Source organism: Uranotaenia lowii, chromosome 3, assembly GCF_029784155.1.
Source record: "Uranotaenia lowii strain MFRU-FL chromosome 3, ASM2978415v1, whole genome shotgun sequence".
Lineage (NCBI taxonomy): Eukaryota > Metazoa > Arthropoda > Insecta > Diptera > Culicidae > Uranotaenia > Uranotaenia lowii.
In genome coordinates, this window is record NC_073693.1 from 215,838,057 (window position 1) to 215,855,120 (window position 17,064).

Here is a 17,064-nt window from a genome sequence, read left to right on the forward strand (position 1 = left end):
GATAGTGGCCTCCGAGTAATTTTAAACATGCAATGAATAACTGAAAAGCGCACGAAACTCTCAAAATATTTGTCAAAAGGACTCAACGAGAACAAGTTGAATTTTGCTATCTGACGCAATTGCGAAATCCAAGAAGGCGGCATCCGCTAAACTTTAAAATGCTGCTAATCACTGAAAATTGTATGAAAGCCCCACAATATAGGTATTGGGTTGAAGAGCTAAACTATTAGAAGTGGAATTTAGCTTTCGGACGCCATTTTGAAATCCAAGATTGCAGCTTTTGCTGAACATTAAAATGATTTCAATCATTGAAAATCACATGAAATTCCCACAATATGGTTATTGGGTGGAAGGACTAAACTAGAAGTCAAACAACGCTATCTGACGCCATCATTGAAACAAGATGGTGGATCTCGCATTTTTTTAAAGCTGTAAATTACTGAAAATCTCATGAAACATCCACAATAAGGAGGGAGGTAAAAGCGGGGAAAGGGATATACGAAATTAAATCGATTTTCGTTGTCCGACGCCATCTTGAAATCCAAGACGGCGACTTCCGCCCGACTGGAAAATACCGTAAATAACTGAAAATCGCATAAAACCCTCACAATATGCTTTGCTGCCAGGAACAGCAATACAATTTTGGAAGCGATCCATCCAATCGTAAATTAGCGCAACGAGTTTTAATTTTATATATGAAAATTTGTATGGTAAAACAAAATTTTGCATTCAAAAATCACCAGAGATGTATTGAAAGTTCCAAAAAATATGACTTTGGATAAAAAAAATTCCTTGATTCTTGCACAACAATTCATGTGAACAAAGCACAAACTCAACTCGCACCCCAGAAAAGAAGGTTATACAGTTGAATGTAAGGCCGATGACATAGTGAGTGCGATGCGATGCGAAACGGCGAATGCGGTTCAATGCGGATAATTTATTGATTTATATAACCTTTTCAAAAACATTCCATGAATTTATGAAAAGCACTTGCAAGCAAATTCTGTCATTTTTAAATGCTTTTCAATAGAATCAGATTTTTTATTTTGAAATGGTTATAATTTTTTTTATGAAATTTTTAGCTGCTTGTCAATTAAGCATAAAATGAAGTTCAAGAAAAGTCAAAACCAAAAATCAAAGACCAAGTTCATTTCAAGCTTATTTGAGTTTTATGGATAATTTAATGAGCAAAAATTTCTTCTACCATACAAATTTCCACACAAAATTGAAACACGTTGCGCTAATTCAGGAATCAATCAAGTCATCTCAAATTTTACACTGATGCTTGGTGTCCAAAAGGCATCAAAAAAACATATGGGAGCAAAAAGTAATTTTTTTTGCAGCGGTCTAATGGGTATCAGTTAGAAGGGATCAATGAGTAGCTGTCGAGTTTCGCTATCGGACGCTATTTTAAAATCATAAGATGGCGGCTTTCGAATAACTTTAAAAATGCTAAAACCTTTGAATATCGCAAGAATCCTCTAAAATATGTTTATTACTTGAATGAGATAAGCAAGAAGAAGTCGATTTTCGCTATCTGCCGCCATCTTAAAATTCAAGATGGCACCTTCCACTGAAATTAAAAATGCTGTAAATAACTGAAATCTCATGAAACCCCCAAAATATGGGTATTGAGTGAAAGGGCTAAAGTAGTAGAAGACGAATTTCTTCATCTTCAAATCTCAGATGGCGGCTTTCGCTTATCTCTAAAATGTTGTCAATGACTGAAAATCGCATTAGACAACCAATACATTTGTTGAAAAGGACCAATGGCTCTAAACAGCTAAAATAAATAATAGAAAATACATCAAGAAGTAAAAAGGTAACAATAAAAAGTACAGCTTGACATAACAAGTGGAAATTAAATACAGCAAGATAAAACTTGATGAAGATCATGATTAAGCCTCTACAATATAAAACGAACTGAAACAACATAAAAAATGATAACACTCGATGAGTGAAAATAAAATTGGATAGAACAAGGGATAATAAGAAAATTGTAAACATAATAAGCTTTAAGAAATAAATGGAAACCTCCATTTTGGATTGACCTGTTTTTTAACGTTTTTTTACCCACTTTTATCTTGTGTTTTAGTTTTTATCTTGTTTAATTTTGTTTTACCATTTGGATTATTTAATTTTTGTTTCCCTAGGTAAGTCTTGCTAGTCTTATTTTATCTTGCTTTGTTTTATTTTATCTTTTTGCGTTTTTTCAATTTTTTTTAATTTGTTTCGTCTACTTACATATTGTTTTGTTATGTTCTATTTTTTTTTGTCTTGTTTACTCTCATTTTTTTAAATTGTTTTTGGTTGTTTCATGCTGTTCCATTTTGTTCGATTTGGTTGAAACCTTTCATTTGGTTTCATGATGTTCTGTTATGCGTTTTCTAGTTTTCTATTTATTTGTATTGTTGTATTCTGTTCTTTTTTTTTGTCACTATGTTTAATTTTTGTTCTATCTGGTTTGTCTTGTTTAACCTTGTTTTACTATATTGTTTCTTGTTTTTTTTTCTCAGGTAAGTCTTTCTATGTTGTTCTATTTTTATCACTATGTTTTTTTTTGTTTTATTTGGTTTGTCTTGTTTTACCTTGTTTTACCTTGTTTTAGTATATTGTTTCTTGTTTTTTCTCAGATTAGTCTTTCTAAATTAAAATTTATTTAATTTTGTCTTGTTTAACCTCCTTCACATTTTTCTTGGTTAATCTGGTTTTGTCTTGTTTTATTTTATTTTCATATTTGATCTTATTCACCCCAATTTTATTTTGTATCGGAAACTGATTAATTTTATTTTGGTAATTCTTGTGTTGTCATTTTTTATCTTGTTTTTTTTTTTCTAATTATTTCGTATTGACTTATCTTGTTTGGTTTCATCAATCATGGTGAATCCTGTATAATCAAGTTTCATTCAATTGCATTTTGATATTACTTGTTTTGTCTAGTCTTGTTTTTATTTTTTTTTATATTTTTGCACCCCTCTGATCCCAAGCGCCTCAATTATAATGTTGCAATTGGAATTTATTGCTTGATTTTCCAAAAGGAATTTAAATGAATCCGGACAAAATCAGTACATTTTTCAACAAAATTTGGGCAGCCGGATCGGGCCAAAGCTTTTCCATTTTTTTTTATTAAATATCCGGGCAGTCCGAGTAAAACCGGGTAACCTGGCCAGCTAAATTTTTATATTTGATTTTAGCTTACAATAATTTTTTTTAAGAAAGCCTTCAATAAAAAAAACTGTTATGAAAATAAATTCAATTTGTTAAAAGTAAAAGTTTAAGATATAAACTTTCCGGTTCAAATCGAATTTATGCAAACTCGATCGTAGTTAAACATTTTCGTTTGAAATTTGGATCTTAAAAAAAAACTGCAAATAAAATGATGTTGAATAACGCGCCGAAACATATGGAATTTTTTGCAATTCATTTAAGAGACGATACATTTTCTTTTATTAAAAATATATTCCTATGGATGGTTTTTAGATAAGATTTTCATAAGACAAAACTCTCAAGATAAACTTAATTTTTGTCATTTTCAGCTGAATTGTGCAAACAAACTGACTTTGGTTAAATGTTAAAATCGAACTAACAATCAGAATCATAAGCCTACGATTTCTTGCAATTTAAATTCCTTACTGAAATAGTCATCTCAATCATTTAATTTAAATTGATGAACTGAATCTGAATCTGAATTTTGAACCTGAATTTGAAATTTCAATCTCTTTTGGAATGTCAATACGTTTAATGAAATGTACATACATAAAATGGTTTCTGTATTTAGAAGTATGAGCTAACTATTGAAATCAGTTTCAGAGCCCTCAATCATAAATCCATGATTATAAACCGGATATTTTGGGTTTCAATGACTATTTTTTATATCAATTATTTATGAATTATTTTTGAAATTTGAAAATTGGATTAGAAATACAATCCAACTTTCAATTTTCATAAAAATAAAAAAATTCGAATGATGAATTCATATCGCCATTTCAAAGCTTTGCTTTGTGTGAGTTTTGCATATGATTTAAATTTTTTTTTTTCATATTCGTATAAATATTAACAAAATGTAAAAAATGCGTATGAGTTCCGAAAATTATGAATCAAATTTTGAAGGAAATGTAAAACCATATTTTAACGGCGATTTTTCAAACACAGCTATTCATTTTAAATTTTCATGATGATTCGAACCGAAAAACAAGCATTCTAAACTGGAAACATAATCCAAATTAGGAAAACACAAATACAATTTCGATTTTAATTATAAGGAACCAGAATTTCTGAAATGAATTAAATTTTATTTATTATTTTGCTCTCAGAAAAAATTACTATCAATAAGTGAGAAAATTCTGAAAATTTGTTGCTGGATTATCAAATTGAGATTAGTTTTCAAGGTTTTACATCAGTTCTTAATCAATTTTGTCACCTTACTCCATCAAAAAAGTTTGATAAAATGATATCTAATTTTGACTGTAAAGTGTCATGAGGAGGCGGGTGGGGAGGGGGGGGGGTTTGTGAGTTGGGTTTGACGTCATTAGCACATTTTTGCATTTTTAGATTGTAAAATTACGAAAAGCGGAATTTTCGACGAATTTTCAAAGGATGCAGTTTTCGAACTTTTTGTCAGTTTTTTTAAATAGTTTCTTTCCCTTTAAATTCAGTTTTTCACTGGATTTTGAGTACGTTAACGCAAGATTTCTGCAATAAATTTGTATTCACCAAAAAAGCCAAATTCGTACCGATTCTAGTGGTGTAATTACATAATGTGATACTTAACAAAAATAAGATGCAAATAGAATGCTTTTTTCTGATGTATTTTTTCCTGCTAACTTACTTATGAATGATTTTTTAAACATATCCAAATTTGGAAGGATAACCCACACTTCCTCCAATCAACTTGTTAGTAAACGTGCCTTCAGAAAAAAAAAATGTTACCTCATTGATTTTTTTGGTAAGATTTTATGAGAATGTCTGCTTATATCTGTCTTCAAATGTGTTCAAATATTGGTTGTAAATTTAGTTCCCAGTGAAGAAGGTCCAATATGATTATGTTTGGTTTATCTATCTATTCCCATCGTCAACAACGGACCCTGTGTGATAAATCTTAATAGATATTTGAACCTCGGTCAGCATGTGTCCCATCCCGAATCTCAATCTTCTTAGTTAGAAAATATGCCCTTCCATCAGTGGGTGAATTAGTCCTGACAGAAATTGATTGGAAGTGTTTTTCCACCAGTCACGTTACATCATTTTCGAGATGAGAAAACAAACTTTGTCGAAATCAGCAAAATTCCTCCACTCTCAACAATCCTCGATAGTGATGATGAACGAGCCAAGACTGGTTCCCTTGCCGGCTCTTGAGTACAAACGGCCAGAAATCCGGCTTCTTCCGCCATAAACACCGGGCTGAGAATTTAACAACCCTTGTGGGCTTGTCATTTTTTTTCTATATTGTTCGAAACTGTGCCTGATCTTTCCGGCTCCATCCTGTGATAGGAGGTACCTACCTACTTGCTTGTGTGTAGAAAAAATTGATTTATTTTCTTCCCGGACTCCCTTCGTCTGATAAGCTCCGGAAGCCGCTTGATGCGGTGTTAAACAGCTTTAAGGCAGGGATTTTCTTGCACTAAATCAAATAATGCAGAGCATATGCAGAGACGCAAAGCCTCGTCGTCGCCCTTCGTTTACTAGAGAAGGTCTTACTAAGAAAACGACGACAAATGAGAAAAAGTGTCGCCAAACAACCCAGGACCAATCTGCCTTCACGAATAAGACTTGACAGCTCTGTATTTGGAGCGGTTTCCTCAAAGGAGCTGTTAGACGCTGATCACTTTAAGAAGACCGAGGTGTAGTATATTTATCATGTTGAGAACATTATTTGAGACAAAGTTGAGAATTTATTAACGTTGATGTTAATGAACATTATTTTGATTTTTATCTGATAAAAATTTGCTCAACTTTTCGGTGGAGTTTTTTTTTTGTAACAAATGTTAGAAATTCAACCAATAATCATAGTTGATACATACATATACCTATCATTTTATCATATTATGTGCCACATGCTACATACGCATCCACACCAGATCACTATGAGACGATGTCACACTCGGCCATTCGCCTGCGCCGCATATCCGGAACCAATGTTTGCGAGTCGTAAAAAGACCCAAAGGAAAATTAGATCAAATATCCTCTAATCGTAAAGCCGACAGCAGCGCCTACAACGATGCGGAACATCACAATCAGCCCACGACATTGTACCACATGCAATGCTGCAGAGACGAGTCTCTCAGGATCTTGATCCGGGAGGAAGAACCGAACCTGGTCCTATCATGCTTGTACGTATAAGTACAGCGTTCCTTGCTGTGGAATCTTGTCAGGAAAATCTTCCTCATCCCGATATATAGTTGTGTGAGGGAAAATTTAGGGGTGGCGAATCTTTATTAGGCTTAGCATTATTCGTGTGTATAAAAATGTCCCAATAATGCTGTTAGCCTCTCCGTTGTAGCTAACAAACAAACACGTCATTGATCTTGGTTTATGTCTGTTTCATGCTTAGTTAGGGATCAGAAATACATACACTTCTATTCGCGAAGGAGTTCAAAGCTGTTTAGTGATTGAATTGATAAAGGATATAAACATTTTGTTTCGTTCCTTCGAAATAACGATATAATGGGAAGGTGTAAAACATCATAATAAGAAGATTTCCTTCATATCTCAGAAAAAGTGATTTTCTATCTCGCACTCCTTCCGCGGGTAACTGTGGACATTTGGCAAACCCCAGCTATCAATTCCATACAGCGACCACTGGCTTTTTGCAAGATGGAAATTTGACCTCAAACCGTCACAGCCGAGTAGCTGATTCCATGAGACTTAAGTCACACCAAACGTATAAGTCAAGATTCGGGCTATACCCGCTATACCGCGTCCTAAAATCGAGTTGCTATTGATTAGTGGTGTTGTAACATGATGGTGTATCTTAAACTATGTTGGCAATTTGCTTCCAATTGGTCGTTTTATTATGTGCATGCTTATTCGCCACCTAGCAGTCTCAAGAAGAACTACTGGATGTGAAAGCTAACTTGTAAGTTCCGCACAAGATCTTATTCAGATTTTCTTGCAAACATTCTCAAGGTCAGGGTCCTCCCAAGTTGTTTTACGGGATTTTATTTTACTTGGATGGATTTTTAATTTTTGGAGGTCATTTATCTCTCTGTCTTGTTCTACGGAAGAAAAGCATAATCCCTTTTAGATCATTACGAATATTGAGAGATGTGATAACCATGACCAGAGTTGCCAATGTGCCTGATTTTTGAAGGCCAAATCTGACAACCTGCTAAGCCTCTGTTTTCCCTGATTTTGGGATTGGCCTGATTTTCCCTGATCGTTGTAAATTTGATGGAAAATGGGTAATATGGAGCTGCTTCAAAGACATTGGTGAAGGTCAAAAGGTGTATTGACGACCATAAAAAAGGTTTTCACTTCGACCAAAATTTCCGTTAAACCATGTATCCTGTTTTTTATCACAGCTTATATGAAATCGTAATAGAAATGATAATCCAAATCGAATATTAAGATATTTTCAATAACCATCGTAAACAGGTTGGTGATTTTCCATCAAAGCCCAGCCTAAAAAAAGTTTAATCGGATAGCAGTTTAGTCAATTTGTAAATATGTTTCCAAAAATTTGAGAAAATGCTCATTCGACATTTTCGGTTTGAACTATCTAAAAGTGAACAAATTTACGATAAATGGGCGGTCCTTCAATTGGCACTCTATCCGGTCTCTGCCTTTCTTCCTTTGACTTGTTCGTAAAAAGAAAATCTCACCTATAGAGCTATAGCGTGGATCATATCAATTGATGAGTTGGCATCGTGGTGAGATATCGCACAGCAAACTCGGAGAACTGGAGTTCAAATCTCGGTCGAGAATTTTTTTTGTTTTACTCAAATTACTTAAAATCGTTTATTTTGATTTTTGTCGGGAAATCGAATCGTCGTCATTGTAGATATATGTTATTTTGGTAAGTTTAATACAATCTACAACTGGGTAAAGATTGTACCCAAATCAGTTTTATGTTATACAAAAAAAAAAGAATCTAAGATACGCACCACATCAAACAAAACCTGGAAATTAAAACAAATTACCAGAAGGTAGTTCCCACTGTTCAATCACGTTGAGTTGGTATTGTTTGCATAGCAAACTCGCATGACTATCAGCTTATGTGTACTCCGTAGTTTAGATCTGTCGAAGTTTCGCAGAAAGACGTCTCTTGCTACTCTATGGACCATGGCAGTTCGGCATAATCCAGGCTAATGAGTCACGAATAGTCGTGGCGTGCTATAATCGACGAAATCTTGCAAATGATGCGCGATCTAATACGAATAGGAAAAGATAATGAACGAAGAGAGAGAGATAGTCTACTAAACATGGCAAGCTAAAGGAAGGTCTTGGGCCTCGTATGACACCACAATTCAAAAACAAAGCGATCTTAGGGCGCGGTATAACCCTAATCTTTACTCATACGTGTGGTGGGACTTAAAAGGTCTTACGTATTCAGCTAAGATCTTTTTTGCAGCAATAGGAAGCGGAGAAACCATCCCATGCCCCCCGTCCATGCCTTGGTGGTTAGAATTCCTTCGAAAGTGGATGCTGCTATGGGCGCGAGTTACTTTGAAGGCATTATCTAATCGGCACACGTCTCGGGATTTTCTGTACCAGTATGAAGTTTCAAAAAGGGAAAAGTAAGAAAGAGGATAAAGGAGAAAGACCAAAAATGAGAAAGATGAAAAAGGAAAAAGGTGAGATGTACAAGTGCATGAACACAGACATACGACATACGAAGCTGAAGTTGGTTTCAGTGGGACGAACCCACTCACGGCAGCAAACACCCGGCTGTTATGGTTTGAAGTCAAGTTTCTATCCTGTTAGAAAAAACTAATAAGTCGATGGTTATCGACGCGCTATCACGACAGCTTCAAACATGCGCACCAAAAATTAAGCGATTTATCACAATTACTCCAAGGTTTTTTATTTCAGCTGCTATATTGAGAATGTGTTATGTCCTCCAACAATAATCTACATGTGCGGCACAATTCTTCTGTTGGACACGAGTAGTACTTCCATCCTGATGCAACTCTTTTACAGACACCGTTGCAAGGTCTTCTACCTGCTCGTTTGTTTCGTCGTTGATCAAGATATCGTCTGCAAATCCGACTTTCTGCGCGCCTGCCGGTAGTTTCAGCGTTTACATCTTATTATACATGGCATTCCAGAGCACAGGTCCTAGGTACCAGGTTCCTTGTGGAACACCCGGTGTGAGAGCAGTAGTAAACCGATTCCGGTTTCGTATGCCAAGCTAAGGTTTTCAAAAATGCTTCCTATTATTTAGCCGAGGGTGTTGGGAACACGCATCCTGTTAAGCGCTTTGGCCCAGCTAGCATTGTTGAATGCGTTCACTGTGGATCTTCCTTTCCGAAAACCGAACTGTCTTCGACGATCCAATTTCTCCTTATGTGCTGTGTTCGGTAGTAACACCAGCTTCGCAGTTTTTCACAGGTTAGGGAAAGATCTTTCGTCTAAACACTTTTGAAACACCATTTTGAATGTATCCGGAATAGTCTGTACCGTCACCTTCACCACTGAATGCGGGATTCCATCCGGGCCTAGTGTCTTATTCACCGCAACTTTCTCAACGATTGTCACAAGTTCTTCGTTCGTTATTGGCTCGATATCGTGGACTCCCGCGTTGTACGGAGATAGCGGCCACCATGCTGCCGGAAAAGATGCGCAACGATCTCCTTCAATTTCTCCAGACACATTTCGGTCAGCGACTCCGAGCCACCGAATCTCGCTAGAGCAACTCTATAGGCCACATGGATTGTCAACTACTCTCAGGCCTACTCTGTAGCAATTCTCTCTCCTTGCTCTTTGATAAGAGCTCGCTTGGCGGTAACCCTGGCTGCTCGATTAACAGCACCTCTCGTTTCTCAATCGGCTTCGTTTTTCGCTCGTTGAGCTCGCTGCCTGGTTTTTTGCCTCGTGACGTAGAGAGCAGTTAAGTCAAACCTATCTGCTACCCAGTTACTACTTCCAGACGGAATTCTATATGATTTTGACAGTAGGTAGCACTACATCGCATTTCTTTTCACCTACCTTTTGTTCTAACTGAAGCTGTGCCGCTGGATTATATCGAACTTTACTGGCTTGCCTTTGCTTTTTTGTGTTCCAGGTATTTCAAACCACCAGTTTCGTGGGCGTTGTCATCCGTATGCTTGAACAGTATGCATTTTGGTAGATTTTTACTATCTCTATTGAAATGTCCTTCTTCACCACATCTCCGACAGCATCAGGCTTCCGATAAGTACTGCATTGCGATGACAGCTTTTTCTTCGCCGAACAAACTGTCTCGGTTTGCCTTGCCACTCGGTTCGCTGCTGTACCGTCGGTGACGAATAAAAACGCTTCGGCTACGTCGCACACGTTCGGGAACGAATACTGTTCGGATTTTGAACGAAACGATTTTTGAAATCTACTATTTTTTGTGTGTAGATCAAACTAAAATACAAATTTTATTGTTACTCATTGTAGGGCTTCAATTTATAAGAAATTACTCACGATAAGTTTCGAACCTCGTGCAGAGTTTTACACTGCCTTTCTGAATCTAGCTTATGAATCTCGCTTAAATCGTATCTCCTACGGAACCAAAACTAGTCAAATCGAGATCTATTTAGATAGGTTTAATTTTACTTACGGTCGATTATACAATATTAACTGTAACTCAATCTGTGATAACTTTCACCTGTGATACTAGATTTAAGCAATAGGATAAGTAGGAACAATTTTTAATTCAATGGCTGCACTTGTTAACTACGCATCAATTTTGCAAATCATTGTACGAATGACAGGAGAAATCTTTAACGTCTCAGCTAAACTTCATTGGCGCCTGCTTGTAAGTTATTCGATAGGTGTTAGCTGCTCGGCGGTTCCCAACAAATCTCCGACCCGTAAACCGACTCCGGAAGCAACTTCCGGTTGATCGGCTTTACATCCACTTATCTCCAGAACTGCCAGCTTCGCCGTTCCGCGCTTCAACCTTCCGCTGTTGGTTTTCACCCATGCTTGACGAATCCTTCCATCACCGGCCATGATCAATTCATCCACTATTCCGCGAATCCAAAGTTTCCGATTGCCACCGTCGACGACGTAAACCAAGTCACCAACTTTCAATGGATCCGATTCGCCAAACCATTTTGTACGTTGATTTAAAGTTGGGACATATTCCTTTATCCATCGCTTCCACATATTGTAAGCCAACAGTTGTGTTCGCTGGAATGAATTTCGAAGTGTTTCGGCTTCGTGAGGAAAGTGTGGAATCGTGCCTGACTCGTTTGGAGATGCGCCCCGGAGAAAGTGGTTCGGACTGAGTGAGAGTTCTTCAGCGATATCTGACGAGACACTAGTCAGTGGACGACTGTTTATCATGTCTTCGGCTTCTACAATCGAGGTTACCAAAATCTCGTCGGTTAGCTTTTTTCCGTCGTCTAATACGAAAAGGGCATCTTTGACGGAACGAACTAATCTTTCCCACGCTCCGCCCATATGGGGCGTAGCTGGGGGGTTAAAACGCCATCCTGTTTGTGCTGTGGTTATCGCATTGGCGCAATCTAGGTTGATCGAATGAAGTTCATTTTTAAGCTCCCGACTGGCGCCTTTGAAGTTCGTGCCGTTGTCGGATAAGAATTCCAGCGGCGGACCCCTGCGTCCGATAAATCGCCGGATGGCCATCAGGCAGGATTCGGTGTTTAAAGTGTGGGCAACTTCAAGATGTATGGCTCTCACAACCATGCAAGTAAAGAGGCAAATCCATCGTTTTTCGCTTCTTCTTCCAACAGTAACTGTAATCGGGCCCAGGTAATCAACTCCTACGTAACTAAACGGGCGAAGAAATGGAGTAACTCGTTGAATAGGAAGTGGGGCCATTCTTGGTGTTACAGGACGGTTTCGGTGCACCTTGCACCAATTGCAATTCGCTGATACTTTCTTGATTTCGGATCCAATGTGCTGAATACAGAAACGTTGACGCAATTCGTTTTTAACAGTGTCGCGATACGCATGACCAAACTTTTCGTGGAAACTTTGGATAATTTTCAATGTTACCGGATGACCTTTCGGCAAAATAATGGGAAATCTCAAATCAAATGGGAGCATATCTGCATTTTCCGTACGTCCCTCAACCCGAATCAAACCACTTTCATCTAGCATTGGTGTGAGTTTAAAAAGGAAACTTGACTTGTCAAGCGTTGACCACTTTTCCGGGGGCAAATTCGAATTTTTCGTCAGGACACGAAGATCATCGGGGAACATGTCTCCCTGGGAGAATTTAAAAAGAAATGTTTCTGCTTGCTGAAGTTCTTCTTTACGTAGGGGAGTCAGTTCAGAACTTACGACATTCGGGATGATTAACTTCACTTGTCTTTCGGTTGCTGTTAATGTTTCGATGCACAATTTTTTGCATTTCCGTTTGCAGTTGGAGATAAATCTTAGTACACTTGCCATCGTTCGTACCAAAACAGACCATTTTGAAATTCTCGTGACATCAATTATCGAGGCAGGTACATGCACGTCGTGCAGTAGGAATTGTGCTCTCATCTCTTCTTTAATGTTGGGTTGAGGGAATTTTTGTTCAGGCCAAGCTTCTTCATTCAGATACAAGAAAGACGGACCTCGAAACCACGAACTATTCGGGTTTAAATAATCAAAATTTGATTTCCACTTTGTTAGTAAATCTGCGACGTTGTACCTGGTCGGAACCCATCTCCACTCTACAAGTTTAGTCGTATTCAATATTTCCCCAATGCGAAATCCGATAAATTGATTGTACTTTCTCTGGTCAGAGCGTATCCACGACAGAACCGTCAGTGAGTCCGTCCAGAAGTAGCGTTTGACTATTTTGAAGCGATGATTTGCCTGCACCGTTTCAGCAACTCGTGCACCAACGACAGCACCCAACAGCTCGAGACGGGGTATCGAAAGTTGTTTCAAAGGAGCTACTTTAGAGCGGCTCATCAACAACGAACAGCGAACTTCACCATTTACTTTAGCTCGAAAGAAAGCAGCACAGCCGTACGCACTTTCGCTAGCATCGGAAAACACATGCAACTCGACATCCTTGCACTGCGTCGAAAGTGCATTGCCAAAATAACAACGAGGAATTTTTAAAGCACTCACCTCGGACAGCAACCTTTTCCATCGCCCCCATTTTTGGAAGGAATCGTCGTCGATTGGATCGTCCCACGTACATCCTGTTCTCCACAAATTTTGTACTAGCAGCTTACCATGAATCGTGAGTGGCGATATCAATCCCAACGGGTCAAACATTGACATCACGCAGCTGAGAATGAGCCTTTTGGATGGTCGTTTATCCTCAAGGATCGTTGGATTCAGTTCAGGTTTACTGACAGTGGAAAAACTGAAGACGTCTTCATCAGGATCCCAAACGACACCTAGCACTCGTTCCGTTTCGTTGAGCTTATCGGCACGGAAGTGAATATTCGAAATTGCACTGGGATATTCAATTCGCTCTAGATACTCTCGGCAATTGGACACAAAATTACGGATTACAAATCCTCCATGCTCATGTATAGCTTTCACTTGCACGGTAAGATTTATAGCTTCCTCGACGGTATCAGTGCTATCATAATAATCGTCCACATAATGTTGTTCCAAGATAGCTTCGGACGCTCTGGGAAATTTATCGGCAAACTTTCTGGCATTTAAGTTTTTTATGAAATGCGCAGAACATGGGGAGCATGTAGCCCCAAAAGTGGCCACGTCCATGACGAACACCTGAGGTGGTTTCGATGGATCTTCACGAAATAAAAATCGCTGTACCTGCCTATCTTGGGGTCGGATTCTCAGTTGATGGTACATCTCGGCTATGTCTCCTCCGAATGCTACAGGCTTTTCACGGAAACGGCTTATTATTCCCGGCAACGAGGCAAGCAAATCCGGCCCAGCTAAAAGTTCCGAATTCAACGATTTTCCGTTCACAGATGCTGCTGCATCCCACACAAGTCGAACCTTAGAAGGCTTGCGTGGGTTGAGAGCGACGTTTAGTGGAAGATACCACACTTGGGATGGGTCGCTGTTTTTAAGTTCCTCCTCAGTCGCGATGTGCGCATATCCTTTCTCCTTGTACTCCTGTATCTGGCGCCGAACATTCTTCTCCATGTCTGGGTTCTTTGATAACTTTTTCTCAAACGCTGCTTCCCGACGAATAGCCATCGGGTAGCTATCGGGAAAGGCTCGGCTGTCTTTTTTCCATAGCAATCCAACCTGATAACGATCTCCCAAAAACTCAGCAGTGGATTCTAAAATGCTAATTGCGCGCAAGTTTTCGGCAGAATCAGGAAATGGGTTGATACCGGATTCTTCTAGAATATACTGTGTGCGCAACAACTCATGTAGCTTATCGTTTTCCATTTCATGCTTATCGACGACATCATGGTAGTTAAATTGAGCTTCGGTGGTAGAATTGAATTTGGTTGGTCCGTATACTGTCCAACCCAATTTGGATTTGACACCGATCGGTTCGCCAGGTTGACCGACTCTCGATTCGATAGGGGCAAAAACATGTATGTTGTCTAACCCGATCATTATGCATGGCTCCTCAAAGCTGTGATCTGCCACTGGCAAATTCCGCAAATGTGCAAATTTCTCTGCTACTTGGTCAAACCGAACATGCTGCTGTGGCAATTGTAAGTCCGGGACAGTGCGTACTCCGACCAGTTTCAATTTTTCAGATGATCCTCGTGCCGAGAGAGAAAGATCAAATTTGCGAGAGCGATCCTCATACCGTTTCACGTTGCCGGTCCAGGAAACGACAAACGGTTCATTTACACCAAGAGCTTGAAGTTCATCAGCAAGTGATTCATCGATGAGCGTAGCAGAAGAGCCTTCGTCCAAAAAGGCTAGAGTGTTCACTTTCTGTTCTCCCACGTACAAGGTGACGGGAACCATCCGAAAAATAACCGATCGTGTGGGTCGGTTGTGAGCGTAACACTCTGCATTTGTCAGCTGAACGGATTCTTCGTTTCTATGCAGAAGGTAGTGATGATTTCCCTTACATCCATCGATATTGCACCGTGCCTTAAAATTGCACCTACTCTTTCCGTGGCTGTTCAGGCATAGCTCGCACAGTTTTAATCTGCGAACCATACCCAGTCGTTCGATAATGGGCAGCTTTTTGAAATCCTCGCAAAATCGTAGCTTATGGTCTGTCCTGCCACAACAGACGCAAGGTTTTGGAGGTTTTTGTCCTTGAGCAGCTGATATCTGGTTGGGAACTATGTTGTGCACGTGTGAAAATTCCTTTTTCTTCCACTTGCTGGATAAGGAATTTTCTCTGCTCTTATTTGAAAATTCTGTTATCTCGGAGACATCTTCAACAATGGAATTCATGAAATCCGTTAAAATTCTGAGAGGCGCTCCGACCTGAACTCGTTTATACCTCACCCATTGTAGCTGGTAATCTTTCGGAAGTTTCTCGATCAGTTCCTGGACTAACATTGGATTGTTCAGATGTTCGTCCAGTTTGGCGGCTTCCAGATGATCGCAGAGTTGCTTAATAGTGATGCCAAAATGTATGAAAGATTCCATACGATCGATTCGTGGCGACGGAGCATGACGTACTTTGGCCAGTAACATTCGTAGCAACCTTTCTGGTTTCCCAAATAAAGTTCGAAGATCTTCGATAACATCTGTCACCGATTCGGGGAGAACTAATCGGGACCTGACGGCCTCGAGTGCTTCACCACGTAAACTATCTTGCAGGCGTTTCAGATTGTCCAAATCGGAAAATCCGCACGCTCGAGTCGTGTTCTCGAAGGTGCTAATAAAAATCGGCCAAATTTCAGGCTCGCCCCTGAAAATTGGTAACTGTTGCGAACCAGCCTGTCGTGCGGCAAGTTGTTCTTTCGTCAGCACAGCGATGTTGTCTCCTGCACTTTTCGGCATTTGCTCTTTCAGGAGTTTAGAAAGAATAGTTTTAATTACGGTCTCGTTGGGATTTTCAACGTTCTTACCGGAAATCTTCAGCTTTTCTAAGAGTTTTTCCAATGCATCCTTCTGGCAAACTTCATGCTCGGGAATTTTCTTTTTGGTTCCGGTGTACTTTGCGGTTTCTTGCTGTTCCTCTAGCCAATCAAAAACTTTCTTGTACGCTTCTGGATCAGACTGTTCCCCGCCGACGGCACCTTCTGCTTCATCTTCGATTCCTGGTAAGTCGTATTCTTCCTTCTCAACCCGGTATTGATTTTGAAGAGCTTTCCGTTTCGCTTGAAATGCCTGTTCTTCGGCGTAACGGCGTTGTAGAACTTCTTCTTCATATTTCAACTGCTGTTCTCGTTGTTCCTGTTCTAATTTACGGGCCTTTTCCTGGAGTAATCGTTCTCGCAACATCCGTTTTTCGGCAAGTGCTCGTTCCATTTCAAGCCGCTTCTCCTGTAGGATCATTTCCTCCTCTAGGGCTTCTTCCTTTGCCGCTTGCTCATCCTCAAGTTCTTGCAAGGCAACATCCAGGGTCAGAGTAGCGCTTCTTGTCGACCCGCCTGTAGTGGATCCAGCCTTCATGGGAGCTTTTCTAGTTCCACGGGTGGTTTTAGGAACTTTCAACGTTGTATCGTCACTCTTCTCATTCTCTATGGTAGATTCGCTGGCAGGCATCTTTTGAGGTTATCCGATATTATCTTTTGATTTTGTTCGGATTTTGAACGAAACGATTTTTGAAATCTACTATTTTTTGTGTGTAGATCAAACTAAAATACAAATTTTATTGTTACTCATTGTAGGGCTTCAATTTATAAGAAATTACTCACGATAAGTTTCGAACCTCGTGCAGAGTTTTACACTGCCTTTCTGAATCTAGCTTATGAATCTCGCTTAAATCGTATCTCCTACGGAACCAAAACTAGTCAAATCGAGATCTATTTAGATAGGTTTAATTTTACTTACGGTCGATTATACAATATTAACTGTAACTCAATCTGTGATAACTTTCACCTGTGATACTAG

At 39.2% G+C, this 17,064-nt stretch overlaps 1 protein-coding gene across 1 annotated transcript; it reads right to left on the reverse strand.

Moving 5' to 3' along the window:
- Nucleotides 1-10,947: 10,947 nt before the first annotated feature.
- Nucleotides 10,948-16,716, reverse strand: LOC129753080 (uncharacterized). Its single transcript, XM_055748882.1, has one exon. It carries the CDS (start codon nt 16,714-16,716, stop codon nt 10,948-10,950), a length of 5,769 nt encoding a protein of 1,922 aa, XP_055604857.1.
- Between the last annotated feature and the right edge of the window lie 348 nt (nt 16,717-17,064).

What these genes read in the sequence shown, in the direction of transcription:
- LOC129753080 (XM_055748882.1), bottom strand. Translation starts at nt 16,716, where the DNA reads ATGCCTGCCAGCGAATCTACCATAGAGAATGAGAAGAGTGACGATACA.